At 37.4% G+C, this 19,394-nt stretch overlaps 1 protein-coding gene across 1 annotated transcript; it reads left to right on the top strand.

Moving 5' to 3' along the window:
* The first annotated feature begins 3,781 nt into the window (after positions 1-3,781).
* Positions 3,782-19,302, top strand: WASHC4 (WASH complex subunit 4). Its single transcript, XM_031554659.1, has 15 exons — positions 3,782-3,981; positions 4,741-4,794; positions 4,951-5,016; positions 5,171-5,216; positions 7,739-7,806; positions 10,863-10,945; positions 12,224-12,266; positions 12,764-12,867; positions 13,445-13,565; positions 14,653-14,776; positions 14,871-14,998; positions 16,037-16,197; positions 17,804-17,930; positions 18,421-18,546; positions 19,111-19,302. The coding sequence occupies exons 5-15, from the start codon at positions 7,753-7,755 to the stop codon at positions 19,285-19,287; spliced, it is 1,248 nt and encodes a 415-aa protein (XP_031410519.1). The 5' UTR covers positions 3,782-3,981; positions 4,741-4,794; positions 4,951-5,016; positions 5,171-5,216; positions 7,739-7,752; the 3' UTR covers positions 19,288-19,302.
* The last annotated feature ends 92 nt before the right edge of the window (positions 19,303-19,394 follow it).

Below are 19,394 nucleotides of genomic sequence, written 5' to 3'. Positions count from 1 at the left end.
TGTTGGAGAGGGTCCAGAGGAGAGCCACAAAGATGATCAGGGGACTGGGGCACCTTCCCTATGAAGACAGGCTGAGGGAGCTGGGCTTGTTCAGCCTGGAGAATGGAAGGCTGCAGGGTGACCTCATTGGAGCCTTTCAGTACCTGAAGGGAGCCTACAAACAGGAGGGGAGTCAACTCTTTGAAAGGGTTGATAACTGGTGAGGTGCTGGAACAGGCTGCCCAGAGAGGTTGTGGATGCCGCATCCCTGGAGGTGTTCAAGGCCAGGTTGGATAGGGTCCTGGGCAGCCTGGTCTAGTATTGAATGTGGAGGTTGGTGGCCCTGCATGTGGCAGGAGGATTGGAGCTTGATGATTCTTGAGGTCCCTTCCAACTCTGGCCATTCTATGATTCTGTGAAATTAATGACACTAGGTGTTGCTGTGAAAATGTGTTACTTGTGGACCAGCTGTTTCAAATACAGCATTACCTTAGGATGGTTTCATTAATAATAGCCTATTCATTATTCTGTCTTTTTGGTAGAAACTGAAGATTTCCTGAGCTGAGGTATTTGGCAGCTCTCAAGCCATGGAATGCGAAGTACGGTTTTTGCTCAGAATATCAGTTCTCTGTGGGACTTGATCATGGCATTACACGCAGCCATGTTACATCACCCAACATCCTCTCAGTATCAAAAGAGAGGCTGTGAAAAGGAAGGTGACAGACTATTTACCAGGGTCTGTTGTGACAGGACAAGGGGAAATGTTTTCAAGCTAGAAACTGGTTATATGGAAGAAGTTCTTTACAGTAAGGGCACTGAAGCGCTGGCACAGGTTGCCCAGAGACATGGTGGATGCCCCATCCCTGGTTTCACCCAAGGTCAGGCTTGAGGAGCTCTGAGCACCCTGTTCTAGCTGTAGATGTCCCTGTTCATTGCAGGGGATTTGGGCCAGATAGCCTTTGAAGAGCCCTTCCAACTCAACAATTCTGTTACCACCATCTTGACTGTGAACAGTGGCAAAGTTCACAGTACAGTATACAACTTTCAAGGAAAAGCAGGAAAAAAAAAAGTTATTTGGAAAGAAAGTGTTGCTTTGCTTTGTCAGTTTTCACTCCATACTTGTATCACAAACTTTTAGAAATCACCGTGTTCTTAACTGAGGAAATAGGATGCTGTAGAAGTCCAGTTTACTTTTTTGTCCCAGGTATTTATTGACGTTGCACCTGCAAATCCTGCTGTGGCAATGGATGGCCTGAGTATTGACAATGCTGACTTTATGGAAGAAGATTAGATGAAGTTGGAGATTTTGTGCTGCTAAGTATATCCTCATGCTGTTCCAGTTGTAAAGCTTTCATTTTATCACCTGAGGAGAAACTAAATCAAACTTCATTGTAAACAGATATGCCTTGTGAAGCAGGTCTGTGGCTTGGAAGAAAAAGATAATACGTGATTTCTTTTCCTTTTGCATGTAATCCAGTTTCTTTATGAAAAAAAAAGTTATGCATGCTAGAAATCTCCCTCCAGCTTGAAGCCATTTTAATCAATTCAAGCCTACCTGTATCTGGTTCACTAATAGCTTTCACTCTCATGTCTGCTTTAGAGAAAAGATGATAAATTATTCACACCTGCCTTTTATTTTTTGTATAGAATCAGTATGAGGTGGCACATCAATGTCTGGCAACATTTAGTTTTGTCAATACCTGATATCACCTCTGTTGAGCTACAGCATGGTTTAAGTGCATCTTTTGGCTGCTGGAAAGATGATGGTTTGTGGGTTTTTAGAGGAGTGCTGCTGCTGTGAGATTTTTTTGAATATGTTGCCTATTTAGTCGAGGGAATTGATTTGAGCAGCAGTGCCTGTTTCTTACTCTTGTATGACTTGTTTTTTACAGTTCTTCCTATACAGTCCCAACACCTCTTTCAATATTTTTTCTGCTCTTAGCTTTGCCTTTTGTGTGAAGAGAGAAGGAACAGGAGGGGATACCACAGCATGCTTCGAGAATTTAAGTTTCCATGCTCTACAGCATCTTCTAACAGTAAAGTACTGCAGCTGCTGGGATGGCAGGTTAAGCTCTGTTCTGCAGGGCTCTGCATTTATCGGAGATCTAGTGCTTCAGTGCATCAGGGCTTCTAGAAGATGTGCTGGAAGGGATTTGGAAGGCGAGGTGAATTGATGGAATAGAAAAATATGATGATACAACACAAGGGCTGCAAATCGGTGTCTGAAGGGCATACTGCTGATAGAGAGTGTTTTGTTCACTTGCTGCTTATCTGTTTGCATGAAATTCAGTCTTCTTCATTTGGTGGTGTCTGTGAACCATCAAGACAGGCAGAACCCAACGGCGCTAATGTGGAACTTAGTGTGATATAGCTCACAGTGCATCTTGGACAGGCTTTGCATTTGAATTGCTGCTGGTTTCAAAGTAGGAGCTTTGCATTAGTTGAGGAGAATTTGTTCCATTTCTCCTCAGTCTCAACTCCCCAGTGTGTAGTCCCTCTCTTCTTTGACTCTTCATTTGCCTTCGTTCATTCCTCCCCTTATTTGGCTAGGGCACTTCTGCAGGCACATTTTCTCTTTCTCCAAAATATGTCTGTAGGATAATTGATTCAGCAAAACTGGTTTACTGAAGAGTAGTCATCAGCTACCATTTGTCTCAGTTACAGACAGTTTAGATGTGTAGGAGGTAAACCTGCAAAATAAAAAGATTTTTTAGCTTTTGTCACAACCTACTTGCTAAAACACAAAAAGGGCATATATACTGCTACGTAAGCTAAAAAGATTGCTGTCTGCAGAGTTGTTGTTGTGTTTTGACAAAATTCAGTTATCCAACTAACTTAGGTTCTTTGGTTTATTTATTTTAAAGGCAATGCTATTTTCAACAAAAAGCAAAAGATTGTAAGCTATTAGATGTTCAGTCAAGTCAAGGAGGGGACACTTCAGTCATCAGATGAGAAAGGATTGTAGTTGATTGTAGTTCCTTATGAAGCATGGAAGTCCTGAGCTGTGATCACTCTTTCCATAGTTCAGATTGTGCAGCTCAGTCAGTGATTATGTAATTTTTTTTTGTGTATGTGCGTTAGTGTAGGAAGAAGAAAATTCAGGATAGAGTGAATGAAACTTCTCTGGATCAGTTGTCTTTAGACTTCCTATACTAATTCTTACTGATCTTGGTATTTGACCAGCTGAGTATTTCCTTTTGAGCGTAAGAACCTACTTGGAACTATCAGTGACAGAACAGCTGTGCATTTCTATGTTCGGGTGCTAAGCAGAAGAAAAATTCTGCTGGAAAGTAGTGAGTTGCAATATGGTGGGATTGACTGAAAAACATCAGCTTCCAGTTTAATACCCAGATGACTTACTAAGAGGTAATAGGGGGAGAGCAGAAGACAGATTGCTTCCCGTACAAGTTCTACTCAGACCAAAATGATAACACCCAGTGCCTCAACTGTCTCATATCATTATCTATGGCCTGGCTTTGCTGATGGGTAAAATCATCTGCCATGCTGCAATGTGATCAGTCAGTTCTTTGCTCTGCAACTTGGTGTGGTAGTTAAGTTTGTTCAGATCTTAGTTTGAAAATAAATGTACACGTCAAAAATATTTTTTAATAAGCCTCTTAAACGTTTGTTATTCTTTCATATTTGGGGTTTATTTGAAATGGATGCTGAGTTGGATGATTGGTTTTCAACAAATAAGAACTTCGTGTTACAAAGATGCAGTTGTTTCAAGAAGGAAATGCTGCACCAAAACTTGGAATGCAGTACTACTAGCTAAATAGCAACAGATTAAAACGTTCATGAACTTTGGGATATTGGAGTTTACTGAGTATTTTATGTAACTATCAATGTTATGAATTCTCAGAAATCCATGCTGAAGTGCAGTTGAAGAATTATGGAAAATTTCTTGAGGAGTACGCGTCTCAGCTGAAGAGAATTGAAGATGCTCTGGATGACTCTGTTGGAGATGTTTGGGACTTCAGTCTTGACCCTATTGCTTTAAAGGTCTGCTTATATTTAATACACGATGAAACTGTTATTTTCCTCATTCCTTCTTCCTTTCAAACCTGATAAGTGAAAGCTTCTTGCCTTTGCGCTTCTAAAATGTTGACTTTTGTGTTTGAGAAGCCTATCAAATAGAGTTTTAATTTTTCGTCTTCCAGAAGTGTTTTATTCCTTGGTCATAAGTTTTCTGTCCTCTGTAGAACATGAGTTTTTTTCATCATCACATTTCATAAAAGTGAGAAATACTTTTCAGTGTTGTTACCATATGGAACTTGTATGTGCAGAAGATGTAGTCTCAGTCCTCCATCTATTCAGATTACATGTGGGGCCTCTATAGTGCTGAGCATATGTGAACTATATGTCAGCAATGAAACTGACTTCAGTACAAAATCTCAAGTGCCTGCATGTAAATAAGCACAATGCTTCCTGTTTCCTGCATTTGGAATTCCTAATTTCTCTTAGATTTCCGGAGTTGTTATTTTTCTGTGTGCACCGTAATGACTGTGTTTTTACATTTCAAGTTTTATGAGTAAATTGATGTAAATCCTATATAGTGTAGCTAGTTCTTTCCCTTAATGAATGAATGTGCAAAGGGAAGGTTTCCTGCAGCACAGGTTGTTGGTAATGTGCCATAACTGGCTCTTTTTACTGACCTTACTTGAGATTAAACTGTAAAAAAGTTACACTACTTGCTTAATTGCTTAAATGTGGTTTTGACAAGTGTTTTCTAAAGCTTTTGTTTGTTTTAATCAATTCTAGCTTTTGCCTTATGAGCAGTCCTCTCTACTGGAGCTCATAAAGACGGAAAACAAGGTAATTGCTTTATGATTAAAAGAAGGGGGGGGGGGAAGTTGTGTCATCTAAAACTGATCCATCTCATCCATTTTAAACATGAAAAATGCTCTGTAGGATTTTTATTTGCTGTAGTTCTGTGATAGTAATCTACTTTTTTTTTTTTCCTGAGTCTAGGTTCTAAACAAAGTAATAACTGTGTATGCTGCCCTTTGTTGTGAAATCAAGAAATTAAAATATGAGGTAAGTTCAGCTTTAATTATGTGCATGAAAGATTGACGAACTGATAAAGATTTATTATTTTGCAATGAATAAGATATAATGATATACTGTCTAAATAATTTTTGTAGCATGATCACTTATTTATTAAAAGACAAATTTATGTTTCTGTTGATAGGCAGAAACGAAATTTTATAATGGCCTCTTGTTTTATGGAGAAGGAGGTAAGTAGCTCCCTTTACTGGAGAAGTTTGTAGTTTTTGTTGCTTCCAATTGTATTAAATGCTGTGGGAAGTCTGTTTTTATATTCCAGCTGCATGCTTTCACTGTATTGTTAAATGATAAATACAAAATAATGGACTTTGTGGTAATAGAGCTGGCATCAAGACTTTATAAATGAAGCCTGATTATCTGCAGTAAATGTTGTCATGTTAATGGGAAGTTTTGTTGCAGCATGACGTACATGAGAAGTACGGAGTATGGACTTGACATTTTTCTGGCAGATGACCTTTAAGTGAAGATAATGGGAGAATGCATGAAGTGTATAAAAGCAGTGCTTTTGAAATTCGTGACTTTTTTCAGTAAACACCTTAATGAGATTAGTGTTTAGGTGTACAGAAAGCTGAGTTTATACACTGTAGCAGCTGTTTTTTCTAAGTATGGGATTGAATACCTGTGTTCCACTTGGAAACACATTATCCTCAACCAATTTACTTCCTGTTGGGACTGTTTTTTGCAGGAGTTGTTGTTGGTTGTAGTAAAACAATGAATTTGCAACCTGTCTGTAGTAAATGAAACTTAATAATACCTTTGACCAAGTCTACTCTTGGGATCATGGTTGTTTCAGGAGGAATCCCGATCTTGCTAAGGTCGTCATCTGTGCTTCAAGTGAAGAGAATTGCTCATTCTGTTACTTAAATGATCCAGGGACAAAAGTGTTTGAAAGACATTTCAGTTGCCAAACCTTGCATTTTGTCATAGAATTTAACTGGTAACTCATCCAAAGGTCTTAAGCTTCTATGTTAGAGAGTGAGCACACATCCTTGTTCCGAGGACTCAAGTGCATTTCTGAGATAGGAGTGCCGCCTGACTTTTGCTTTCTGTTTCATGAATGTGAGACAAAGGAAGGCATGCCCCATTCAGTGTAGCCCTGTAAAACAGCTCTTTTTGAAGCTTCTTAAGAGCCTTGATTGTGACAGCAGTATTGGGGAAGGTGGAATCTTGGAAACAGCAACTGTTAGAGACTGTTGTAAGTGCAGCATAAGATACCTGTTGTGGTTCAGTTAAGGAATGTCAAAAAGAACACCGTGCCTTCTAATATCTGAAAAGAAAGTGCTCTGCTGTCAAAACGATAGTAGGGGGTCCCTCAAAACTTCTTCACATCTCTAGCATGAGAAAAGTCATACTGTGCCAGATTAGCATAGTACAGCAGCAGTTTGTTCCTACTTGAGTGTTCTACAAGGAATGCTTGAGAATGGAAGAAACTGAGAGGTCGACATTCTGTGGGTTGGGTGGGAGTACAGGAATAAAGTTCTCTACTCCCAGATCCCACCTTGTAGCATATGCTTTGGTAACAACTGCCTTGCTTACTTAAAACGGCTAGTAAAGCTGCTGCCTCAAGGATGGCTGAAATTGGATGGAACAGAGAAATACTGTGTGGCTCTTGCCTTCTCTATATAGCAGGAAACATTTTTTTCATTTTATCCTCTAAGTGACTAGGATTACTGTAGGAACTTCAGCTAGTTGGTTGCCTTTTGGATCATCTGCTAATTTCAAGAGAGGAAAGGTTGCATAGAAAGCATAAAGGGGAAGGATGCAGTATCTAAATGGAATTATAGAGGCTCGTTTAGATTTTGGTCACTGTTCTAAAGGAATATTTTTACGAAGACCAGAAACTTTAAACTAGATATATTTAGAAGTTTCCTTGTACAGGTTGAAAGATCACCTCCCTAAACAGGAGGCTGCTTTTCTTTAACACTACTTGGTTGTTGTTGTGGGTTTTCTTTGTTTTGTTTTGTTTTTTGTTTTTTGTGGATGAACTTGTAATTGTAAGCTACTTTTTCCGTAGTTGCCCAATAGAAAAATCTCAAATCTAGAACATTAAACTATCATCTCTTTAAAAAGACTGTCAGGTAGTACTACAACTATTCCAGCTGTCCAGAAGAATTCGATGTGGTGATATGATTTCTGCTTCTCATAGTATCTGATTAGTGTACTTTGTCACACATGTCATGCTTTGGACATAAGGTGAGAGCCAGTTGTTTTGTGCTGGATAGAATATAGGAAAAAAAATTCAATTTATTGATGAAGTTATATGCTACACAGGTTTTCTGTTGATTTGAGATGTAATATATTCTTTCAGCTAATAACTATACCAGCACACATTCTTTGCAATGTAAATAGCTTGCTTTTACAAACTTCTTTTAATGGAAACTTTGATATACAGTTATGTAAGGTATATCCTTTAAGGAATTCAGTTTTGTAATTATTTTCTTACAGGTGATGGAAACTTTTTTCCTGCTTTATGCATAACTTAAAAGCAAATTAATTCTATTGGGAAAGGAAGTTAAAAATAATTCTGCTTTAGGAAGGAAAATTAAAAGCTTTTAAAGTTCCACCGGTAGGCTTGAAGGTGTGCACTGGGTTTGTATGACAAACATACCTGATTTGGAAGGCGAGCTCCAGGGTGTAATGAATAGCTCTAATGCAGCCTTTTTAAATTAGTGACAGTTCTTTGTCTTTGAAGCCACAGATTCCAGCATGGTGGAAGGAGATTGTCAGATACAGATGGGAAGATTTGTTTCCTTCTTGCAGGTAGAGTATCAGGATTTTTGACATCAATTATAACATTAATTTTGTTTGCGAAGTGGATTGAGACGTCTTCAGTATCCTGCTTGCATCTTGCTGAAAGGCACTGCAGTCATTTGATACTGTCATTGTTTTACCTGCCCATCTGTTGCTACCACAGTTCACTTAGAACACTGCTGTTTAACTTGGTTTGATCATCTACTCATATTTGGCTTTTTTTGTTTACACTAGTCTAAAACTTTGGAGGACTCGTGAGAGGGTAGGTTATGATTTGTGTGATCTTTGTCCAAGGAAATTAGAATTTCTTAACCAAGTTTCAGGAAGTGTGGGGTAAGTATATGGAGTTGTTCCATTTGATAGTAAGGTCAAGGATTTCTATTCTTACAGTTTTGATTAGCAAGTTTTCACTGAAAGCTGGACATGAATTAATGGTTCATAAACTGTTATGTAGCTGTTGGGAGGTGAAATTAAAGTATGTATCTGGGGAAGAAAAATTGTTTGTGTCACACTCAAGCTTTCAGGAAAGAACATTCATTTTGGATGTAGTTTGGTTGCTATGAGTATACTTTGTATGAAAACAAGGTCTGTGCTTCTTCTGGTGACTTCTTGTGGTCTTAGATTTCAGTTACTCTGGAATTTCTTTTTCTTTATTATAGCTTAAGTGGCCTTTATTCCATAAATGTATTTTATTCAATATTTCTTGTAATGAAGAATATGTTAAAGTGGAGAAGGTAAGGAAACTCTTAGAATGCTTAAATGAATTAAGATTTTTTTTTTCTTTCTCTATCATGGCAGTGCTTATTTACTGAGTCATTAATAAGTTGAATGCCATACAAAATTGCTTCTCAACCTCTCTTCCTGTGCCCAAGTGCAGTTAGTTGTTAGGGAAAAACAAAAACAACAAAAGACATCCTATCTTTTTCATCCTTTTTGCCTTATTAACATGGTCAGTTCCTTTTTTCAAACTGTTCCTTACTGAGGTGATGTTTGTGAGATCTGTTGGTGGTTCTGAGATGTGGCTACTGTACATTGTGGGTTTTTTTTTTGTAGACTTTTTTTTTTCCTCCCTGTTAGGATTTTCTGAGATAAAAGCTGAGGGCAAAGTACTTGGCAGCCTAGATATCTTCAGCGTAAGTGAAATACAAAGTTCCTTGTAGTACAAGATACGCTTATGGGTTATATCCCATTAAGTGTGTTTATAGTGGAAATGTTACATAAATACAGCAGTCTTACTTGTGATCCCACTTTGTCTATGTCCTACCATAGCTTGTTGAATATTGAACATGAGAAAACAGGCAGACACAGGACATTGTCCCAAAGGGAAGGTTACCATACTGACTGTGTTGGTTTGGATAAAGCTATGAGGAAAACTTTTTTCCGGTCTTTTTCAGCTGTTGTGTTGTTCTGAACCCACTCAGCAGTAACTGACATTTGCCCATTGACTGCAAAATGCTGTTAAGGTCAATGTTACAAACTTTTTCCTGAGGGCAATGTAAAAGCATAACCGAAGACTATAAAAGAGATGAAATGTTCCCACAGAGCTAACACCTACCTTCTGGTTTACTGACAGTTTGGAGTTAAATATTCTCTGCACATCAATATACCTTTCTTTACAACTTAATTAACTAAAATTTGCTATGTAAAAACATTTAAATTATCAAATCGGTGCTATGAAACACTACTAGGTAGTGTTGATCTTGCAGAAGATTGTATTTGAAGAACCTTGACAAACTGACAATTGTCTGTATTAGGTAGCTGATAAAATGCTATTAAATTGGACCATTGCCTGGAAATTTTAAAGAGGCAGCTGGTGCACCCTCCCAAGGAAACGTGATCTCAATTGTCTGTTAATGTGCTTTTCTGGAGTCTGCTGGCTGGTTTCAGCTGCATTTGATAGAGCAATACAAGCGTAAGAAGTAAAGACACTTTCGTGTTTTATGGAAACTGGTGACTAATAGAAGGTAGAAACCCAAATAAGATCTATTTTTGATGGAGAGAAAGACAGAATTCAGCTGTTAGCCTGTCTTCTGGCAAGAACAGCAGGCTGGCTGCTAGCCTGTGTGGGTTGTCTTGCTTGGGAGCCATCTGTGTGCTGACTGGCCAGATTCATCCCGTGCAGGCTTCTCCCTGATTGGATTATAGGATGAATTAATAAGCAAGTACTATTTGTGGTTAAGGGAAACTCAGATTAATTTACCCTATTTCTCAAGGAGTACCTTGTTAAAATCCATTAAAGAAATTCAGAATTTTTTATGGTCAGAGTTGAGCTCTTTTCAGTCATCTTTTACGATATAATTGAGCTCAAGTTTTGCTTTGCTTGAGCATGCCTCTCAAAGGCAATATTCTTTTATTTATTTATTTATTTATTTTTCTTTGAAGATAGCATTCTATGGCTGATTACTATTATAGTAAGCACGGGCCCCTCCTCTTTGTTAGTTTCTAATTTGAACTTGTCTGTCACCAGCTCCCAGAGTGTGACTCTTGAATCTAGTGGGAAAAAGCACAGCCTTTGCTTTTAGGAATATTTGAATATTCTCTGCAAAGGTACCTGGACACTTTAAGTCTCTTCTCAGTGTCTCTAATAAATTGAACTATTGAAAAATTAACAGTGAGAGATATTTAAAGCACATTGAGCTCCTGAGGGGTGACTCTTTCCCATGCCTTCTCAAAGACCAAGTAAGCTTTTTAAATGTGGCCCTTGAGCATCGAATATGGTATTTCAGTATCAGTCTCTAGCTTGTGAAAACAAGCTAGATGCAGGTGTTTTCTTTAATAATCTCTTCTCTGTCTAAAAGTGCACATTGGTACTTTAATATTTCAAGATGTACTGGGAGCTTTGTACAGTAACCTCTTGACTTAAACCCAAATCCTTTTTCAGACCTCTTAATTACTAGGATAATGTTTCCCATCCTGTCATAGGTCTGTCCACTGACTTGGATTAGGGTTGTACTTGCAACTTAGGCTACAAGTTTAGAGATTTATGTTCTGTATTTTGGAAGTAATGATGTTATGCATAAGAAGAGGCTATATATGTATGTGCTTTTTATCTTCTTGTATTTCAGGAGCTGTCTTGCTTTGTTACCCGATGTTACGAAGTGGTGGTGAATGTAGTGCATCAGTTGGCTGTTCTCTACACCAGCAACAAGTAATTATTCCCTGAGATGTTGTAGCACTTTTTATGTAGTTTAAGAATGTACATGATATAAATGCTCTGCCTAAGGCTTGATTATTTTGGGAATATTATTATCTAGACATATGGAGGATACTTTGTTGCACAGATTTGGGCTTCGTTACCCATTTTTCAAGTTTATTTTCAGAAAAGTTGGAGTTCTTATTAAATGAGATGCAAGCGTTGTGTTGTTTTTTTTTCTTTTAGATAGACTGATGCTTTGGAGGCTCTTAAGCTTGTTGTTCAAGAGATCCTCTTGCTATTCTTGCAGTCTCCCTCTGAGAGACTCTTTCTTTTGACTGCAAGAGTAGATACCAATAGCTTTCGGAGCTTAAAAATCAAATCACTTTCACAATCCAATGTTTAAATATGTGGTTTTCTTGAACTTGGTGGTTGAACTGATACTGACAAACAAATTACTGTCACTTGCCATGTGACTTTATGCCTTTGCTTGCAGTGATGTTTTGGCATGACTGAGAGAGCCCCAAGTAAGTTGCACAAATGAATCAGTGGTATCTATGAAACCACTGGTTTATTCTTTAGTATTCAACATTAATTATAATCTTTAGATAAAAGGTACTACGGGTGAGGTTGCTGGTTGTTTTGATGTTGCCAGTCATGGCAACATATTTCTCACAGAGCAGTCATGGTTTTAACACATGATGTTGAGCTTAGTGAGGGTGGTTGTACTTGGTTCTTCTACTGAAAGGAGAGATGAGCCCTCAGTCGAATTGTTGAGTTTAGCTTTAAAGATCAAGAGCCCTGCTGTTGTCTTGCTTTTTCTCCCCACAGAGATTAGCATCGTTCTCAGTTTTATTGGTTGTTTTCATTTTTGTCTTACACTGCAGCACAAGATAGACTTTCTGTGTAGTGCTGAGTGAGAAAGGCTGGATGTGTAGCTTAGTTATGGCTTAGCTGAATGTGTGAAGTGACTTTGTACTTTTGAGCCCCAGGACTGTATCAAGACTGCTTAGCATAACTGACTTGGGAATTGTAGTACTTGTGCACTGGATGAAATCAGTGGTTTAAACCAGTTACATGCCTTGCATTTGAAACTGCAGTACCAAATTTGATCATAGCACACATTTCACAAATGCTTTCATCATATTTGGAGGCTTATCTTATTTTCTGAATTTACTGTGTAAGTGAAGAAACATACTCTAAGAAACAAAAAACCACGCTTTGGTACAGAGGTGGTAAAAATTCTCTTTTCTAAGGAGTAGAAATATGTTAAAATACTTATTTTACTTACAGGAATGCACCTAAAATTATAGAGACATCAGGAGTTCATTTTCAGGTGGGAATAACTTTGTGCCTTTTTGCTTATGCTATTTTTTTGGCTAATGTATTTGTCTTAATTAACCCTGAGAAAAGTAGCAAGAAAGTGAGTTTCAGGAACAACTTTCAGTCTGGAGTCACCTTTACAGATTGTGTTTACTTAATCAGCTTTTTCTGGCCTTTATGTGGAAAGGGCTGCTACTTTGTTCCTGTCAGACTCTGGCTTTCCTAGCTGAAAAGTGTTTGCATGCTTTGTTACTGTGTGTAATATGTGCTTCTGCTTTTAACTAATTTTACAAATCCTGTCTTCAATATCAGATCAATGAACCTGAGGGGATGCTTGCATGCAAACTGTTTTTCCTTGTTTGCCATTACAGATAATATTAAATACTTAAGCAACCAGGAGATCTGATGTAACTCTCTAGCTGATGCCTTGCTGGCTCGTCACATATTGAAAAGAACTGGAATTTTATATGCATAAAATTCATTTTCTTCATTTTCTTCTTTTTCAAACAGGCGATGTATGAGCATCTGGGAGAACTGCTGACAGTCTTAATCACTCTGGATGAAATAATTGACAATCATGCCACTCTGAAAGATCACTGGACAATGTACAAGAGGTGTGTCTCTGAAGGTGTGACAAACACTCTCATGACATAAAAGATAAAAGCATGTGCATGTGTCTTCTTCCAAAAAAATAATAGCATAGGGAAGTTTTTAATGCTGAATTTTACGTTTGCCATTCCAGAAGCTGTGTGTGGTAAGTATGTTGAGAAAGAACAATGGTTCGAGGGGTTTAAAATGCGTTTGTGAGAAATCTTATTTTGTGTAGAAATAAGAAATAAGATAAGAAATCTTATTTTGACCTAAGACTATTCGTATCCATATTGATCAAAGGCTTTAGAATAGATTTGAGTAAGAACATTGTCTAAAGCAAGAAGTAAAGAATCAACAATTATGTAGGCTGTTAAATTAGTGGAAAAAGAACAATTTCAATGAAAACCTCAATAGATTGTAGTTGTTTAAATGTAAGTAGCCTAAACAGACTTGTTTGTTTTTAATAATAATTTTGGAGTTACTGCTGGGCAGAGATACAAGCAATTAAAACCTGTTCCACAAAACAGTGATATTAGAATACTGTAGGATATGATAAACTGTCAGTACATCTTAAATTCTTTTTATGTCTTCTCCTTACAGGCTGCTAAAATCTGTCCATCACAACCCTTCCAAGTTTGGGATTCAAGAAGATAAACTGAAGCCATTTGAAAAGTTGCTTTTAAAACTGGAATGCCAGTTACTTGATGGAATGATATTTCAGGTAACAAAATCAAAGTTCACCAATATGGTAGAGAAAGCTGACAGTAAAGTGAGACTGTTTATAGCATAGTTTTTAGTAGGATGCCACACTTGTGTGTATTTTCTTTCTTTTCTTTCTCTGTGTGTGTGTGTGTGTGTGTGTGTGTGTGTATGTGTGTGTGTTTGTATATTTTTGTTGTTGTTTGGTTGGCTTGGTTTGTTCTAGATAGTGGATCTACTGTGAGATCCTTCTGCTTCCCTTGTGCTAGAGTTGTGCCAAGCTTTGAATGGTAGCAGTTAATGCTTGCTGTTGTGTAGAATGAAAGGAATACAGCAAACTTGGCATTAGAACTGTGTATTCTCAGGGAAATTCTTCTTTCATCCAGAAATTTTCATAGTGGTCAGGCTATATATAGATTCACTTAATTCCAGCTACAAGTAAACTGCTAAATGATAAAAAATAATTTGTCCTTTCCTTTCACAAGGTGCTGCTACCAACTATGTGTTTTTTTTTCATCTTGACTTTCTGTACAAAAGCTTCATTATAGGTTTAAATTCTGTTATTCATTCATTTCCCCTCCCGTCCTGCCAACACCTCTTCCTAACAAAAATACGTGACTAATTTCTCAAATGAAATCTTATTGAAGATTATAATAACAGTTATATAAACAGTCTAAAATGTTCATATTTTTGCATTTTGACTATTGTGTGGCTGTGATTATTTTCATGCTACGAGATCATGATCCACATCATACATAGGATGATCTTGCTTAGGTAATGGACATTAGTAAATACTATTACAAATACACATCTGGTTTCTTGTTAGCAGCACATCATGTGATTTCTTTATAAGTGTCCCATGACAGAAATTTTAAATCATTAAGTTTTTTTTAAATGCTAAGTATAAGAGAGGTTTTTAATGTTTTGTGTGGTTTAGTATATGAAACAACCTAGACATATATCAAAATCCACGTGAAGTTTAAGGTTGCAACTTCAAATAAGCACCGTCTGACATATACCAATGAACCCTTGCATAATTCTTCTCTTGCAGATTTTTTTTTTCTTTGAGGCCTGAATTTCACAGCTTTATAACTTTTTTTTCCCTATAGGCCTGTATAGAACAGCAGTTTGATTCCATAAATGGTGGAGTGTCTGTGTCAAAGAACAGCGCGTTTGCTGAAGAATTTGCTCATACTCTTCGCACAGCCTTTGCAAATGTTGAAGGCAAACTTGGTAATGCAAGCTGATGTTTCTCCTGTCAGGTTCACTGTTTCTAAACATGTGAGTAGACTTCTAAAAGGGCTTTCTTGTGTGTGTGTTTCTGCAGGTGAGCCTTCAGAAATTGACCAGAGGGATAAATATGTAGGCATCTGTGGCCTCTTTGTACTGCATTTTCAAATATTTCGGACCATAGACAAGAAATTTTACAAGTCATTGCTGGATGTCTGCAAAAAGGTGAGTGCTTTGCTCTTTTTGTTAATAATTAAGAGGAAAAGAGTAGTCTGTATAAATTAAGGGATTAATTTTCTTGGCTGTGCAGTGTGCTTAAGACTTGGGAATAGAAGGAACACACAGTTCACCATTGGAGTCAGAAAATAGATTTAATCTTTTCGCCTTTTTACAACATCCTCCCCCTCTCTCCTTTGTTTTAAAAGATGGTCTAAAACCCATGCACTCACTTTGTGTTTTATACTTAGTAAGCAGCAATGTAAAATAACTTTAAATTACCATTAAAATGTTTATTCTCAGTACGGCAGTGAGGACAAACAGTTGTTGGTTGAAGTGTGAACGTTGTGGGACTGAATAAATGCTCTGGGATTTGGCTTGGTTGCATGCATGTTTTGAAAGCCCTCTGAGTTAAAGGTGATCAGGGCTTTATTGTTTTGGGTAGCATTAAGGAATGGTTAAATTCTGTAACACTGTAGAGGAAACACAGAGAGTGGTAACAGCTTTGCTTGTAATGTCCTTAATGGACTTCTAGAGGAAAATGTTTTTGAGGACTTTTTAAAATGTGGTCATTTATACTTTGAAACTGATTATGCAGATATAAAAGAAGCTGAATTGTTTGTTGTGGTTTATAAGGGGCATGAAAAGCAGATGTTTGATAAGTGTGCATAGTGCCACAGTGTTTTCATGTAATTACTTATTATTCATTAATTCCGAAGTCACAGCCTCAACCTGATTGAGCACCTAGTGAAGGGACACTTCACTAGCCCAGCAAGCCCAGGGAGCACAAGTGAAAGCAGTTCACCTCCCTAAGCCTCATTTAAAGTCTGGCTGCCATGAGGGAAGAAGGTTCTCTACCTGGAGATTCTTCCTTTTGGAGTACTTGATAAGCCCTGATCCTTGGTCACAATCCAATTAAAGAAAGATTTGTTTACCCATTCCATCACCCTTTTTCAGATAATTTAGAACTGGTTATCTGCTATTGCCTTTCCCTACACTTATTAAATATACCTCCCTCCCCCTTTTTTTTTTTTTTTTAACTTACAGGTACCAGCCATCACGTTAACTGCAAACATTATCTGGTTTGCTGATAACTTTCTGATTCAGAAGATACCAGCTGCTGCCAAACTTCTGGACAAGAAAAGTATTCATACAATTAAAACACAAAGGGAAAACTTCTTACAGCAGAAGGCTCAGTCACTTACCAAGTATGCTACTAAATATTACTTCATTGTGCTGTTTGTAAACACGTGGATTTCTTTATTCTTTCCTAAACTTAGCAGTGCTACAAAACACATTAGTGCACTAAATAGCAAGAAAAAAGTTGGTGCACTTTCTACAATGCTGCTTGAAAAATGTTGGTCAGAGCTAAGTGTTTTTTCATGCTCTCAGAAAAACTGTTATTACTTGATCTAAATCACAAAGTTCTTGATGGTTCTAAGTTTCTGATTTTTCTCATGTAACTGTTTTTATATTTTAAGCTTTTTTTTTTTTAATTAATGTCTAGTAACCTGAGCTGCCTTTTTTCTTTTTTTCCTGTTAAGCCTCTCTAGTTTCTGTGTGTCCATGGACATTAGGTTAAGTAATTTATGGAGGGATTTCTTCTCTACTCTGATACTTCCTCTGCAAGCATTTATTTTCTTTGTCTTCAATTACTTATTTAATGATCTGTGAAATTGTACTTGTCAAACGGCTTCTTTTTTGTGCTGTGTGTGTCACTTGCAGGTCATTTCTTTCTCAAAGGTCTTTCAAAAAATCTTTTAAAAGCTGAGTCCAAACTTCTGAGTTGTCAATCTTATGAACAGTGAAGCTCTGCACTTCATAGGCACATAACAGGGCTAAGATTTGTTTTTGTTGCAAACCAATCCAAGAAAGTGGAAATTGGTTGGTGAGACAGAAATAAATATGAGAATTTCAGAGGTTTACTTCTCACCCTATTTGTAGAAGTTGGTTTGAGAGGAGGGGTTGGGGGGAGGAAAAGGGGTAGCTATTACACAATCTCATAATAATAGGACAAGGAAAAAATAGGCTTTAAACTAAAAGAGAGGAAACTAAATTAGACGTTAGGAAGAAGTTCCTTACTCAGAGTGGTGAGACACTGGTACTGAGTGCCCCATCCCTGGAGGTGCTCAAGGCCAGGTTGGATAGGGCTCTGGGCAGCTTGAGCTGGGGGGTAGCAGCCTGAGCTGGGGGGTAGCAGCCTTCCCATGGCATGGGATTTGGACTGGATAGGCTTTTAAGGTCCCTTCCAACCTAAACCATTCTATGAATTCCATGCCTATGTTGTCTTTGAGCAAATTATTTTTTCACTGCTGTCTTACTTATGTTTCAATCTGCTTCTCCCTATAACTAGTATAATTAAGGCAGATTATCTTATGGAGAAGAGATGGCATGGATGTGGAAAGTTATGGTACATTATAAAAATTTCAATTTAGAGGGAAAAATTAGCAACTCATGGAGGACTTTTTGGCTACTCTTTAGAAACATTTTTAGCAGACTTATTTACTATATAATTTTAAAGAAGTTCAGTGTATGTACTCCATAGAGAGCTGTTGTTCTCTTGAAAGAAGAGAATACAGAAGTTTTGGCTCTCTTTGGGGTATTCTTGCACAGATATAATGGGCAGATTAACTAATCCTTATTTATAGATAGGATAACTGAAATGTATGCTATAATGAGATTCAGATGCTTTCAGGAATTGAGAGAACTCTAGGGACTGAACCTGTAGTATATTTTCCATGGAGGAATTTATGCTTTGGAAATAGTCTTTCTGATAGTCTTCCTTAAACACAGTTTGTTTGTTTTCCTGTCCAGAGATATGCAGTCATATTATGTCTTTGTGAGCTCATGGATGACAAAGATGGAATCTATCTTGTCAAAAGAGCAACGCATGGATAAGTTTGCTGAAGATCTTTCTAACCGCTGTAATGTCTTCATTCAGGTGTGCAATCTTTGCATGTGGTGATATGGAAAATGATACAAAAAGTAGATGGTTTTTGTATAAGCTGTTATATGTTAAAAGGGATCACTGAAGTTCTGTGATCATTTGAGTTAATAGAAGTAAGCTAAAACTTAAAATGCCTATTTGATGCTCTCTTAAGTAAACCTGTAAAAGGTGCATACCCATATGGCAGAAGTGAATCTGCCTAAATATGTAGTGGTGAGACTTCTTAGTATTTCTCTTGAGAGAGTTTCACTGACTAATTTACTGACCTATGCTTAATTTGAAAGATTCCAGGAAAGTTTAATGATCATAAGATTTAATAACTGTTAGGCAGGTTTGGTCTCTTTCAGCTTTGAGATCCATCTCAGACTTCCCAACTCAGGTGGGAGTTCTCTATTAGGGGTAAAAGTTAATTGTCTGGTGTGTATGAATAACATGTAGTGGGGAAAAAATAAACGTTTTTTTTCTGTCCTTACTTTACTTTTAGGGTTTTCTTTATGCATATAGTCTTAGCACCATCATTAAAACTACAATGAATCTCTACATGTCAATGCAAAAACCTATGACCAAAACCTCAGTGAAAGCTCTGTGCAGACTTGTGGAACTTCTGAAGGTAGGTCACTGGATGAGAACTGTTGATCAGATATTGTGGAACTTCTGAAGGTAGGTCACTGGATGAGAACTGTTGATCAGATATCATGTGTATTTAAAATGAAGGGGGGGGGGAGGAAAAAAAAGGATGGGAGTGGAAATGATGAAATGGGGAACCTGAATGAGGAAGTAGTTTTGCATGATTTCTTTTTCGAGACTGGGTTTGTACAGGAGGATTGGGAGACCAGAACTGATTGGTGTAACTTGCAATCAGCTTCCTTATTTGGCATTTTCTATTCAGCCTTTTTCCAAAAGGAAATAGTCTGCTTTGCAATTGCTCTCTAAAATTTTGTTGAGCAGAGCTGGGTTATTCAGACAAATGACCATGAAACAAAAAAACAAAGCCTCGTTACGCTCTTGTATGGCTTGATTTTTTTCTCGGTTTCTGAGGGTTAATTGCAACTGTCAATACATCTCAAAGTGTAAAGAATCTGTATGTGTGGATGAATCAGCCAGCATAAAACAAATTCTGAAGGTGACAGTTTCGATAAATACGTCAACTGTTGTGTTTTGGCATTGATTTAAGGCAATAGAACACATGTTTTACCGAAGAAGTATGGTTGTGGCAGATTCTGTGACACACATTTCTCAGCATCTGCAGTATCAGGCTCTTCATTCCATTTCTGTAGCCAAGGTATGTAACCCAAGTTCTAATAATTGTTATATTTATCTAAGGTTTTTTAAAAGAAACTCTAATTCTTAATGTCAAGTGGAAGTATTTTTCTTAGTTTTGCAAAACTAATAGGTATATGCATAAACTTTCCAGTAAATCAGAGTTTTATTCTGGAAACTGTAACACAAATGATGGCT

The sequence above is a fragment of the Meleagris gallopavo genome, chromosome 1 (genome assembly GCF_000146605.3).
Source record: "Meleagris gallopavo isolate NT-WF06-2002-E0010 breed Aviagen turkey brand Nicholas breeding stock chromosome 1, Turkey_5.1, whole genome shotgun sequence".
Lineage (NCBI taxonomy): Eukaryota > Metazoa > Chordata > Aves > Galliformes > Phasianidae > Meleagris > Meleagris gallopavo.
This window is presented reverse-complemented; position numbering and strand designations above follow the sequence as displayed.

Coding starts and splice junctions, on each gene's coding strand:
- WASHC4 (XM_031554659.1), top strand. CDS start 7,753: ATGGTGGAAGGAGATTGTCAGATACAGATGGGAAGATTTGTTTCCTTC. Junction 12,267..12,763: donor CATCAGGAGTTCATTTTCAG/GTGGGAATAACT, acceptor TTTTTCAAACAG/GCGATGTATGAGCATCTGGG. Junction 14,777..14,870: donor AAATGTTGAAGGCAAACTTG/GTAATGCAAGCT, acceptor GTGTTTCTGCAG/GTGAGCCTTCAGAAATTGAC.